This window comes from Hippocampus guttulatus, chromosome 12, assembly GCF_054856545.1.
Source record: "Hippocampus guttulatus isolate MCC_2025c chromosome 12, RoL_Hgut_1.0, whole genome shotgun sequence".
Classification (NCBI taxonomy): domain Eukaryota; kingdom Metazoa; phylum Chordata; class Actinopteri; order Syngnathiformes; family Syngnathidae; genus Hippocampus; species Hippocampus guttulatus.
In genome coordinates this window covers 1,256,115-1,269,999 of record NC_141272.1, presented here as the reverse complement: position 1 = coordinate 1,269,999, position 13,885 = coordinate 1,256,115, and the positions used below count along the sequence as shown (strand labels likewise).

General features: G+C 48.5%; 1 protein-coding gene across 3 annotated transcripts in view; it reads right to left on the bottom strand.

The window, feature by feature from the left end:
* stard13b (StAR related lipid transfer domain containing 13b) overlaps window positions 1–13,885 on the bottom strand; it is a 47,421-nt gene that overhangs the window by 2,609 nt on the left and 30,927 nt on the right. For all 3 annotated transcript variants that reach the window (XM_086125150.1, XM_086125151.1, XM_086125152.1), the window contains 8 exons: window positions 6,196–6,267; window positions 4,713–4,794; window positions 3,339–3,402; window positions 1,326–2,671; window positions 1,071–1,241; window positions 819–978; window positions 480–678; window positions 183–396 (listed from right to left, as the gene is read on the bottom strand). In XM_086125150.1, the coding sequence (XP_085981276.1) occupies window positions 183–396; window positions 480–678; window positions 819–978; window positions 1,071–1,241; window positions 1,326–2,671; window positions 3,339–3,402; window positions 4,713–4,794; window positions 6,196–6,267 (2,308 nt within the window). The remainder of the gene's footprint in view (window positions 1–182; window positions 397–479; window positions 679–818; window positions 979–1,070; window positions 1,242–1,325; window positions 2,672–3,338; window positions 3,403–4,712; window positions 4,795–6,195; window positions 6,268–13,885) is intronic.

Here is a 13,885-nt window from a genome sequence, read left to right as displayed (position 1 = left end):
CAAAAAGAGCGGCCATCCTTTTAAAAGACTCATCGACTGCACCCCCGAGGGTTTCGAAAACTGTCCGCTTTTTTTTTTATAGCGTCGCGGGTGACGATCATGAATGAGGAGTTCAGAGGAGGCGCGCGCATGTTGTGCAGTTGTGCAGAGTGACACGATGGCGGCATCTGGTTAGCTTTTACCTCGGGGAAAGATTGTCTTTCTTGAGTATGTTGAGGTGGAAGAGCGAGGGCGCCAGGCACACCGCGATGTTCATGGGCGTCATCTGGTTTTCCTCCACCGAGGACGTCACGTCGCTCAGGAAACAAAGTAGCGTCTGCAGCACCTCTCGGTTTTCGTCCGACATCAACATGATGGCAGCCTGGACAGCCTGCAGTCTTTGGTCCTTGGGTACATCTGCGTGTTTCGAGGCATTTATTATCAAAACGCCTCTGCGACCTCAGAAGCCAGACCGTCGAGGCCGAGCGTAGCGTCCTTACATTGGTAGATGTGGAGGAAGGTTTCCCCGAGCTTGCTGGTGAGCAGCGGCTCCGGGAGATCCCGGAAGAATTGCTTCACCATGTCTGCCACGTCGTAAGCCGATTGGTCCTCGTAGTCCACGTTGTCTGGGGAGCTTTCGTTCAACTGCCTTAGCGCTTGGATCCTGGATTTGACACCCGATTTACGAAAGAGTCCCACCTGGCAGCGAAACAAACACACGTTGACGCGACGGGAGAGCGAGCCGTTGCGCGTTCGTCGCCCGCCTTCTTGCGATGCCGTCCCTTGTACAACAGGCTGCGTCATTGTTCGCGGAAACCGTCCACCCCCATTGACCTGACCTGGTCAAGACACTGGCTCCTCAGGTACCGCAGGGCCTGCTGCAGGCCCAGGGGCAGCGGTTGTCCGGAGCGCTGCACGTGAACGATAAGAGGCACGCCAAACACATTCTTATCCTTGTAGTCCGGAACCTTCATTCTCTTCATAAACTTCGGCACTGCCCTAAGTGATGAACGAAAAGCACATTTGGGGTCAAGTCCAAGACGTACATTGACACACTCGGGCCAACTGCACAGTGTGTAAAAGACGCTGACCAGGTCCAGCCGTGTTTGTTGGACAAGGAGTACTTTTCCATGATGGCAGTGAGACGGAGCAGAGAGAACTTCTGTGACAAACTCAGCTGGCCTGCCGACTGGTTGGTCATCTGCAACGATGCCACCGAGTGGCTGAGACGATTTGATATCTGAAAGCTGGGCCATCGCAAACTAGGGAGCGACAAAAGAAACCGCAAAGTCAGTCTTCTGCGAGAAAGGCCATGTGATCATTTCAGCCATACGGGTAAGTCTTACCGATTGGGTCTCGTGAGGGAAGCCCCTACCCCCGAGTCTCTCCTTTCCCCGAGTCTTGTCGCCTCCGTGTCTGAAAGAGACGCGCCGTCCCCGGCGCTCGGCGCGGTCTGGCTTTCCGCCACGGAATCGGCCTCAAAGTCGAGCGTGATCTGACTTAAAGACTGCAGGCCGACCGAATCGTCCCTCGCTCCGTCGAGCCTCGACACCGCGTCCCCGCCCGGCAGAACATTTTTGGACCAGTGGTCTACGATCTGCTGCAGACCGCTGACATGCATCAGAATGTCATCCAGGTGAGGAAACAAGTCTTCTTTCTCCAGATCGATGAGGTCCCCGGTGCTGGCATAGAGATGAGAGCCGGGGACGTTGTCATAAACGCTGACGCGGCTTCCTCGAGAACAGCACCGGGTGATAGGCCTGGCTTCCTGCCGGCAGGAAACGAGCGCTGAGTCGAGGCGCATGCTGCCTGTGTGCCAGTTGACCGAAGCCCCGTTGGATGGCGAGAGGCTTTCAATGGACAGCGCTTTGGGGAAGGTTCCTGGCTTGTGGTCATTGGGAATATGGACCACCAGGTCCTCGTAGGAGCAGAATTCATTGATGCGATTTTGTTCTGCGACCTGGTTGCCTGAGAAGATGTCCACGTCTTCTAAATACATGCCGCTGCGCTTGTGGTCGCTCCGGTACAGCTTGCGATCTTTAAGCCTGGGTGTGCTGCCTGCACTTCCACCGGAATGGCTGCTGCCTTCGCTGCCGGACCGGGACGGAACCTGATGGGATGGCGGCTCCGGAGTGCCGCCGTCTCCGTTTATGATCTCCGCACACGGCAGATTCTTGAGGGCGCGGGCCTCCCGCTGCAGCACCGGCGAACTGATGACCAACGGCTTCCGACCCCTCGCGAGCGCTCCCCGGGAGCGCAGCGTCTCCATGCGCTTCAGGAAGTCTTTGGCACGGGTGCGACTTATCTTGCCGTGCTTGTGGGGCAGTGAGCCGTAATGACCGATGTCTTTGGCGACGTGAGACATTGTAAGCACCGTCAAGTCTGGCATGGCGACGGAATCTGGGCAGGTGCGGTTGGAACCGTCAGAGTCCTCGGTGCCGAAACCCAGTAGCCCACTGCCCCCACTGCTCTCGCTGTGTACCGAGGATACTTCTGGCTCACTGAGGTCCGTTAGGACACTTTCGCTGCTGGTCGTGGTTCTTAGAGGCAGGCCGTCTCCAGCGGACGGATCTAACCCTCGGTTTCCCAGGAGACAGTCAATGTCCTGCAGCCTGGACCAGCGTCGGCTGCTCCATTCAAACGTCCATTTGTCACTGATGGCAAATAGGTCTTCCTCGTCAGAGTCTTCGCTCTGGCGAAAGACATAAAACATCTAATCAGGGAGTCGGAAGACATAAAACATCTAATCAGGGAGTCGGAAGACAGGACCAGATTTTAGACCGTCAAAGCTTCATTTATGAAGTACTTTGGCGATGACGAGAATAGAGACGCCACCTGAGGGCGTGCTGCTCTCATAACAACCACATTTCTCCTCTGCATTGTCACTCAGGGAGCCTCTTTTATGGGATAAAGAGGTTAGGCTGCCATGTGTAGGATTACCGAGAGTGGATCGTTATTACCGGGAAGGACAATGAGTGTGACCTGCCCGCAGGGACCGGAGGAAGCGTCTGCTCCAACTTAATACCGTTACGCTATCAGGAAACAGTGATGCAACGCTACTCTTTTGAAAAGACACTGCCATAAATAGAGCAGGCTACTAAAAATACCTCCGACGATAGTGCAAAGTGGGCGATAGATTAAAAACGAGCAAGGACATCTTGGCGACATCCTGGCAATATACGCGGATGATCAGTAAGCAGTCTTGGGTTTTCTGCTTCACGTAAATAAGACGAATGAATCACATTTACTTCCGGGCATGGGCAGTTTGACATATTCAAAGCTAGGCAATTATTAAAACAGCCTTGAAGCAATCGGAAATCCTGTCGAATGATGTAATGAGAATCCAGCGGAATTCTTACTTTCTTCTTTGGGAGGCTGACATCAAGTTTCAAGGAGGCACACTTATTTAAGGTGTTGAGTCGCCTGAAAGACGAAAAACAAAACGAGAAACTATCAATGTCAGCATACGACAGGAAATGCACAAATTGTCATTTAATGAGAACTCCAGTGATGGCCCCTCCCTTCGGATGAGACTTTTTTTTCAGCAGTGTAATTCGCTTTGGTTCCGGACCAATGTCCACATCCAACCGGAAATTCCGTTTGACAATTGACAGCACGTCGTCCATGCACGGAAATTGACGATCGGCGATCTTTAATCGTGCTCATTTGCAGATATGCGCTCAACCAAGGAGAAGCTTCAATTATCGCCTGGTCGGTCAATCATTTGCATAGTCAGGGGAGTGTTCAACAAACGACAAGGCTCGTGTGTGCCTTTGCTGGTTTAAGGTTCATATTGAAGTGATATAATATAGTTTGTCTTATTTTTAGGATATGAATAACGCGGGGATTTCAATTCCCGGGGGCTGAACTGAACGCCGCCGAACGTATTCTTATGAGCTGCGCAAACGAGTTCACGGCAAGACGTTAAGTCATCTCAAAATTCTGAGGACTGACCACGCGGAGATGTATCATGATTTTCTCGACGATTGAGGCATCGGTCACCGACAGTAAATGGGCTGCGACTTTCGGGGTTAGCCCAACAAGTTCCCATAGTTGTTTACTGTAGCTAGCAGGACACGGCTAAAGGGAGGATTTCTCAAGCCGGGGGCCCCTTTAGTCCAAAAGGCCTCCAGAGCTTTGAATGCGGCGGCTAAAACAAGAGGCTTCTTAGCAAGGGCAGGCACGAAATATCAACTGAAATCAATCGCAGCTACAGCGCCTTTGAGTCGGAATTGCTCACTCCAAATGTTACCATAGCGATGGCGGGAATCACACTGCAGTTGGAACAGTTTCCACTGGTGTTCCATTTGTCCCCGTGGCCACTTTGGAATTTAGATGAGTTGCTTTAGGGCTGTTTAGAGTCACAGTACGTCGAGCGGCGCGAGGCGCCCTCGCACTCCTCCGGCTTTTTCCTCTCTTCATTGTTGCTATGGTTACTGTGGCGGGCCAAATGTCTTTTTTCGAACTCTTCTCGGAAGAGAACTCTGACATCATGGAGTGACACGGAAGCACACTTTCTTAATGCACTTGGACGTTGTAAAAAAAAAAAAAAAAGAAAAGAGAGAAAAGAAAAAGCCTAAAATGGATAAATAGTACACAACTCGTGTTTGTTGAGCACAATGAGCTCAATGCTCAAAGTCACTCCTATTTTGTTAGCATTGCCACTCTGACTGCTCGAGGTTCGTTTTCCAAGCACAACCATATTGAAATATGAAGACGTTTGATGTCTTTACCTGCAAAGAGGCTCAACCAGATCTTTGTCCAGGAAGTCATGGTCTTGTTTCACGGGGCTGATGTCAATGGGGAACTGGGAGTCTTGAAGGCCAAGAAAACAGTCGCATTAAAAGAGGTCCTTTGCGTCTGGCCATCGATGGCGACATTGAAACAGGAAGTCCAAAAAGCGAGAGAGGCAGCACCCCCCCCCCCCCCCTCCCCAGAAGCCAACTTGTGACACTTGTGTAGTATTTCATGCTCATGAGAAGGGACGGCGCTGTTGCTTGCGCGGGATCATTACGTATTGCGCCGGGTATGGGTGTTCTCTTACATAATGCGGTGGACCGCGTCCAGAATCTCTGAATCTAACATTCCGCTGCATTCATGTAAAGTCATTAACTTCTCATGAAAAGCGGGCCGGCGGGCAGCGATGACCGCTCGGACTCAAACAAGGCTCGGGCCTGTTCCTCGGGCTCTTTGGCTTTCAAGCGGCAGCGTTACATCTTAATCGCGGATTTCATCCACGGCGCGCGGTTTGGAAGAACCAGGAAACAAACTCGCTTTGAGCAGATTTGCAATTTCCTGCCGTGAACCGTTTCTGCCTCGACAGTGGATTTAGCGCTGATGGGCTTGCTGTTCCAGTCCAGTCAGCTCACGACCAAGAGGTGGTGGGGGGGGGGGGGGGGGGTGTTCCAATCAGAGCCCAAGAGCTTGGGAAATCAGCAAGACGGCTCAAATGTTTGCGAATTTCCATCCATATTGACTTTTTTTCCCCCGCTTTTCCAAGACTGTGCAGTATTTGTCTAGCCATTCAGTTTCCATCGTCATGGCCAGCGGTGGCATATCCGGGTCCAGAGAGTAAAAATACTTTGGCAGTTTTGGTGATGGAGTGGCTAAAGCCAAATTGCGGCAGGGCCTTTTCCTTTCTGCACCTGGATTCGCCATCGCGGCCATCTTGATGTCGTCCACGTCTTCAAAACGAGGGCCTCTTGACGAGGCGCCTCAAGCTTGGGGGGTTGGGGGGGTGGGGGGGGGTTCACACGGCGCCACGTAGGAGGGCCATGCTCAAGGGATTGTGAGGGGGAAAATTCGTAGTCTGTGCTTCTGGGCTTTGAAATGTCTCGTTCTTTTTCAACCCTGGAATTTTTCTGATACGGCTCACGGCCAAAAGCCCAAAAGTGTCTCGGGTTCATGTTGTAAGCCGAGCAGATGTTGGCCTTTGTTTTTGTCTCATCTGGTTGGCTCCGGAGCATCTCCGGGACTATCAATGAGCTCCACTATGCACGCGGCGCCCATGAATGCACGGAATTGTGGCGTGGCCGACAAGACCGACTTCTGTGCCCGCTCGTCGGAAAAAGGCCGCATTCATCTCGCCGACGGCGGCTTGTTTCACACCCACTAAAATAAAAGCCCTGCAGGGGTTATTTTGGTTTACGATCTTCGCCGGCTCTCGCCCGGCAGCCTCTTCTACTTTGTGACGAGCTTGGGAGTTTTCACGGTTACCTTCAAAGAGTTGAGCATACTGGGGGAACCCGGCGGCCCGCAGCCAGTCGCACGCCTCCTTCGCCTCGACTTCTGCAAACACACGACAGAGCGCGGCGTGAGGGGAGACATACACGACTCGCAAAAAAAAAAAATGTTGTTTTACAATTTCCACCTGAAAGCCAAATATCCCAAACTTCTTGCGAGTAGAAGATTTTATATATCCATATATTTAAAACATTTTTTTTTCAACACTCAACAGTGTCTTCAATCGTCTGTGCCGTGCTTTCGCTGAAACGCCACAATGACCAAGAATGACAGCACACTCGTCATCTTGTTCTGTCCTGGGAGGCCGCCCGGTTTCAAATTAGCCACTGCTCCCCCCCCCCCCCCCCCGACAGTGGGGTGTGCGAGGCGAGAACAGATTTTGTTACCGTGATGACGAGGGGCGGAACTGGAAGGTCTAAAAAAAGAGCAAATCCCCTTTCACGGATGGTATTTTCCCTGATGAAAGCAGAACTTCATCTCCAAACCGGCAAATTTCACTGGCCAGTCGTCAGCGCTTTCCGCTGGTAAGCGCCATCTGGAACATTCCAACGGCTCCTTTCCCCTTGCCGTTCGCTTCTTCAAGAGCTGACTCCAATTCATGTGCCGCTTTGCCATTTCTCGCATCTCTGCAGTGCCATGAGTGCCGTTTTCATTCTTGTGGTTCTGTCACTCTTGGGCATTCGCACCATTTTTGTTGTTCATCCGTATTACGGCACTATTGCTCAATCCATTTTTTGTTCTTTGTCAGCCGGGTTCCAAATGTTTGTTTTGTGAATTAAAATAGGCAGCTCACAAAAGATTTATGTGGTCGGACACGTTGACATCTGATGGGTAGACGGTCACTCCAGTGATCCCAGCGGTTCAAAAGTCGATTTTCCATCATGCGGCCCCTTGAAGAACAGGAAGCCGAATGAACCGAAACCACAGTGAGGTCAGTTTCATTCTGACTTGACCCAAGTGACGCATTGCACATGGACGGAAAAAGCTTCGCCGACTTCTCCAGGACGCGTGGGTGTGTTGGCCTGGGGCGCGGGGGGGCTACCCCCGCCAATTTTCCATGCGCCCCACCCCCCAACATGCTTGATTATTGGCAGATAGCAGGAGCAGGGACGTGACCTTGCTGGTCAGCCGACCTGACTCACATGATCCGGCTCTTTCACATGGACCTCATCTAACCAGCAACCGGGTCATTTGACTCTTCAGATGGCCTCCAAGGCACGACAACATGTTCCGCGCTAAAGCTGCTGTTTGCGTGCGTCGGTGAAAACATGGACACGCTAGTAAAAAAAAAAAAAAAGCAGCCTGCTACTTTTAGTTCAATTCATCTAACCAGACGCTCGCCAGACCCCTCATTAGCTCCTACCTGCACGAGTTAACGAGATCTAACATAAGAGGCGCATTAAAAAGCAAAGTTCTGCCAACATGAAGGAATTGGCTCTTGTGTCACTCTTCATAAATTCAGCGATTTGCGTTTTGGGCTCTTTCCTAAACACCCTCAGATGCCACACGATGGCGCCAAAGCCCCGTCTAATAGGAAAGTAGTAGAGTAGTAGAGTCAAGGAAGCATGTTTATATTTTATATATATATATATACACACACACAGTATATATGTTGCCACTCCCTCTCTTTGAATTGAATGTTGGGCAAGCCCCCTCGCTGCCCATCTTTAAAACTCGTCTTTAAACTCATTTCTCGACTCGCCTTTTTTTTTTAGTTTGACTGTTTTCACGCATTCTACTGTCTTTGTTATGAATTTGTTGTTGCATCGATTATTTTGGCTCCACGTACAGCACTTTGTATCCAGCGGTGCTCTCTAAATACTGTCGAGTTGAGTTCAAAAGGCAACATTTTGTTACCGTTGTTAGATTTCCTCGAGGAGGGCGCAAGTGTGACTCCAAACGCTCTTTCAAACACACAACGCAGAGACGCGACAAAACGATACGAAGACATCAAGCTGACACGACCCCGCTGCGGCTGTTGACATGGCAAGGAAACAAACTGTTGGCACCTTCCCATTAACGCTAACACAGCTCTTTGCCGCCGCCGCCGAGAAACATTGGCTGACGCAACGGTGTGACGGGACGCTCGGCATTCACAGAACGGATGACAAACCCCTTTTGCCTCAAACTACATCCATTTTCCCGACTACCATTTTTTTGGAAGTACCGCCTCCAAATCTTGATGCGCCACCATCATGACCGATATTAAAATACAGCAGCCGCTCGAGCCTTCTGTAGTTTGAACAATTAATGAAGTCTGTTGCATAGAATTTTGAATCGCGATGGGCAACGCTTCATGTTGAAAAACTAAACATCCATCAAAGTTCCAATCATATATTGAAGCGGACAAAGACCGCTGATCTGATTTCACGAAACTTCACAAAAGCGTTTCGGTCTCGTGACTCCTGCGCACTTTTTTTTTTTTCATCCAAGTTCCTCTTATCTGCGCACTGAGAGCATATTCCAAGCCACAAAGTGCATCCTCTTTGCGTGTGAACGTCATTCTTTCAAAAAAAAATAAAATAAAAAAAACTAAGAAATAAACTAACATTCAAGTGAACCGTGACATTTTTCTTTTACTTTCTACACATCTCGTCAGCATTTGCGATCAATTCAGTGAAAAGTGGAAAAGGTCATTCGGCCACTATTTCCCATCCTTTATAAGCCAAGGCAAATATTTGACCGGAGGAAAAATCTCATGGCACAATAGCAAACACAAATGGCCACCGAGAGTAGCACACAATGACACTCTTCATGACAAAGGCGAATTGCGCCTTTTCGTCTGCTGGCGGAACACGTGAAATTGTTCTGCCTGTCGCCGTCGCGGGCATAAACAAACAAACGTGGCTAAATTATTCGTATTAAGTACAATTGCGGATCCTCTCGCGTGAAATGTGATCATTTGCCGTCACGTTATGCTTACCGACGCCGCCCGGAATCTTCAACCAAGTAAGATCCAACGTACACGGGTAACGCTTCTGAGAAGAGCGCCGGCGATCCGAGCCAACCCCCGAGACTCACTTTTTGCCTCGCTTCGCATGCGTGTGACGACTGGCAAATCAATGACAAGTGACTTTGCTCTCTAGCCCTGACCACCAACAACTGAATAAATATTAGCAGTTCCCCCGCACCTCCATGTCTGTCCTTGGAAGAGAGAAAAAAAAAAAAAAAAAAAGGCCTCCACTGTTTACCCCGTCGACACGCCGCCAGCAAGGTCTGTTCCTATCTGCCGCGTTCACATCTGCATCACCAGGAGGTCCAGAGCTTCTGCTCAGCCTCGCCTCCCTCCCAGGTGCTTCATATCCCGTCGTCTTGTATCGTTTCCATCCGGCTCTTCCCTCTCCCACACAACCCCCCAACCCGAAGTAACAAGAGCTGGGTATCCCTCCGTGTTTGGCATTCTGTAACGCGACACGGAGACATTCTGTCCTCTCATCCTCTCTCCGAGGAAATCTCCCCTGGCTAAAAGGCCGGGGCGGGCAAGATGCCAAAGAATGAGAGCTTGTTTGCTCTCGGCGACCCGCTGCGCTCGCAACCTGTTTACAGTTTAGAGTTACACGGCCGCAGAAGCCGAGACGCCGACTGCCACGATAGCAGAGAATCTCCCAAGATGCGCCGCGCTAAAGCGTGTGAGGTGAAGAGAGGGCGAGTTATGGGGGGTAGTTTGTATGCAACATTAGGAGAATGCAATTTGACGCTGAAATTGGACGTGTGCGATGAGCTTGGAGGAGAAAGTTTGGCTGAACAATCACGAACAATACTTCGGTCAAGATCTGACACAAAGGCATGGGACGCAATTTTGCAATGCAGAAACTGTCATACGTACGTGTAGCGTTTTAAAATGCTTCTCCTGGCGCTGCAGATTGCCATCGGCACATAGTCATCATTTAAAAAATCCAATTAAAACGATCTATTGCAACAGCTCTGATCGTAAGCAGCAATTGCAGACTGCTGACCGCGAACAACTTTTGGCCATCCAGATCGTGCGCCACTAGGGGTTAAAATGTATTTGTTTGTTTTTTAAAATATTTTTTTTCTGTGAAACTGATAGAGCACACTAAGCATGCTAAGCATCCTACCGCAAAAATATACAGACATGAAAATCTTAATTGAAACAAAAAATAATAATCCCTGACAATCGACTTGGGACCAGCCCGAGATTGCGATCCACATGTTGGGCACCCCTGTTCTAGGGGATTAAATGCAACAGCCAGATGCTCTTGGTTTCTGTGCCTAGAGTAAGATGGCATCGAAAATTAAGTTTCAGCTCATCCTCCTGACGCCCTAAGTCCCGATGTGCTAAAATAAGATGAATCAAAAGGCTCTTTGTCGGGACATCTTAGTTCCACTTGCTGTAGTGAAGCCATAATTATGGGAAATTATTTCAATATAAAACAATCAATGCATTAAAAAAAAAAAAAAAAAAAAAAGCAAGTCTAGATCGAACTGAATGTGCCTTGGTGTGCTGCGTGGCCACATATCCTTACGCCGTAGTGCAAACTAGTTCCTTGCGTGCCATTTGTAAGCTCAAAATGTTGCCGGGGCCACCGCCAACCGACCGGTTTTGGCCGAGTCACGTGACTGATTCGATATCAATCAATATCACGGTGACGGTTCACAATTCCAGTGATGAGACATCCTTCTCGGAAACAGTCGAAAATGTTCATTTTGCTGCATGCTTTGAATGAAGAGTGACCTGGCAAGAGGGCTATCTGCGCTCACGAAGCTATGCTAGCGCAGCAGTCGAGTCATGGTTACAGTAACTCTATGGAAAAGACTTCTTGGACATAAATGATCAAATAAACTGTCAGAGACCGTCGAAAACCATCAATTGCCGTCCCTCACAAACGTCTGCGTACTCACGTGAAATTTTCATCATATAGCCCGGCTGCCTCAAGGCCCTCGCGATACCAAAGTCACAGCATCTCTTATTCCCACGTTCCCGCTCGCTCTCAGCGCAGCTTGCAGTCGGAACGGAGCTCCTTCTCCTTTTTCTTTTGCCATCTCACCCCCGCTAGCCCCCCCCCCATCACCACTAAAGGCCTGTCCCCACACTAAATCTTTCCTTCAACCCACCCTCTTGCTGCGCGACACTCCCACCCCCCCCTTGCATGTGCCCAACCCTCCGACCCAACGGTGCCCGAGACAACTCTTGTCCGACCCACTCGCCACGGAATTCTTGAACCCATGCGCGGCGCCCCCACCCCCCTCCTTCCACCCCCCAACAACAATCTTTTCACTGTATTCTCGTCCGATTACATCATCAAAGCTTTTCTCTCTTGGGAAGGTTTATTTCAACCATTTGTGGTCTTTGCCAGGCGGTGCAGATGTTCTTCCGGGGGGGGGGGGGGGGGGGGGGACAAAAACTAACAAAAAATAAAAACTCAGGTTGGTTTAGAGAGCGGGAAGGGGGGGGGGGGGGGGTTAATGACATGAAGCGTCAGCAGCTGTGAGTCACACTTGGTCGTCTGCCGAAACTGTCTGGAAGGAATCCACCAAAGAAAGGATGTGTGTTTTCCGTGTCATCTGAGAGAGTGATGACTTTCTTGTGACAAATCGCACATGGCCACGCGGCCCACAAGGAAGCTGAAAAGCGTGTCCTGACGCGTTCCGAGAAGCCCGCAAAGCGCCTGCTGTGTGATGGCGGTCAAGGCCACATCGGCTGTCAACCGTCTTTCCAGACAGATTGCATTCGATTATTCTTTTTTTTTTTTTTAATCAGCACAGTTTAACAAGCAACAAAAGTCTGCCAATATATGAAGGTGTTAGTCAGATGTTCATTTCAGCCAAATGAGTTTGCTGGCAAGATAGGCTGGCCAAAAACCTGAAGTGACACTTGCTCTCATAATCACGACAACTTCCCGTTTGCTCGTCTGCCGTCTATTTTAGCCAAACTCGTTTTCTACCTCGATCGGATGGAGATGGCTTTCGGGAATTTGGTTCCATTAAAGCATGCGTGCATTCGTATAACAACAGAAAATGTATTCAAATTCGGGCTGATACGGGTTCCTTCGATAATTTGAGTGCCTCGGTTCATTTCTTTCTGCCTCGAGTACCCGCGTGGTCACGAATGTATCTGAATTCTGTTTCTCGATTGGGGAATCGCGTGCGCTGCCGCGATGCACAATTTAAATAGAAGTATAAAATGTTGCTGAATCTAAAAATGAAAACCAGTTGGCCGTCCATTATGAGGTGGAAATGTGGGGTCTTATGTATCTTTAACGAAGGAATAGAATTAATATGTGTTGATTTGTTTTTATGCGAAGACACGATCGTTCGATGGACAATTTCAGTCGGATATCCTATCCCAAAACATTTGAGAGCTGCAGCCCGACTTCACACGTCAACCCAGAATGGGACAAGTCCACGGAATTATGAGGAGATGTAAACTACTCATTCTTTCAACATGCGGAACACATGCGATTACATAAGACATCCCCCCCGTCCATTCCGCAGTTTCCTGTAACATCGGAACATTTTCCAGATGTCGCTCCAGTACCCCGTGAGCCTATCTGCCATGTAATCCTTGTAAAACACAACTGCTGGAGCCGGCGCCCGCCTTATAAAGCCGACAGGCGAGCAGACAGGACGACGGAGGCGCTCCACTTTAGTGGGCCTTTTAAAATAAATACTCGCTGCTTTAAAAGCACTCGAAAACAAACCCGTCGGCTTTATGCGCGCTAACTGCGTAGACCCTTGGAAAATGTGTCTGCCCCGTCGCATCCTGACGCCTCCCCTCCTACCCAACCCCCGCCCCCCCTTCCGCACCGCACTAAGGCGCCTGACTGAATCACCCAGATGAGACTTGAAAATACAGGTATTCCCGTACCCCCCGCCCCCACAGAAAAAAAATTCAATTTCAAAAATCTGATGAGGCAGTGGATTTGATACATATCTGGAGTTGTTGTTTCTAGTTTTAATAATGATCATAAGAAAATAATGGACTTTTTTTTTTTGCTCATGATTTTTAAATAAAAAATCAAGTTTGATTCAAATAGTAAAAAAAGTATTTTTGAAATGAATCATTTGTGGTTTCTTTTAAATGATGACTAACTTGAAAAACATTGACATATTTTTCAAAAATATAGTAGTAGACTTTTTAAAATACAAATGGTGATTGTTGTACTAATATCATCATTTTTATAATAAAAGTTATAATGAAATTGTTACTAAAATACTTTGTATTTTAAATAAGTCATGATTTTTTTTTAAAGAATAAAAGTCAAATATTTTTAAATATTACAAATCAGGAATTTTCATAACGATGAATTGTTTTTATAATAATTCATTCTTTTTTAAAATATATATCCTGTATGTTTAAAAAAATAAAAACCACAATTTAAATTGCAATATATAAATAAATATATTCTTAAATAAAATTACTTTTTTGAATGTAGCTTCGAAATAAAATCTCTATTTTTAAGTAAATATTTACGGGTCACAAAAATGAAAGTAAATCTAAATAAAATAATAAAAAACCCACGCTGAATCGGAATATGTTAGTGTAAATTAGGATTCTAAAACAAAGCGTTCAGAATTAGCCTTGCTAACCGCGTGAAGCCTTCAAAAAGGTGTCTGCCTCGTTCCACGAAACCCTCCCGCCGCACTGAGACGCCTGAGTGAATCACTCAGACGAAGCTTGAAAATAGGCCCGTCCCAAAAA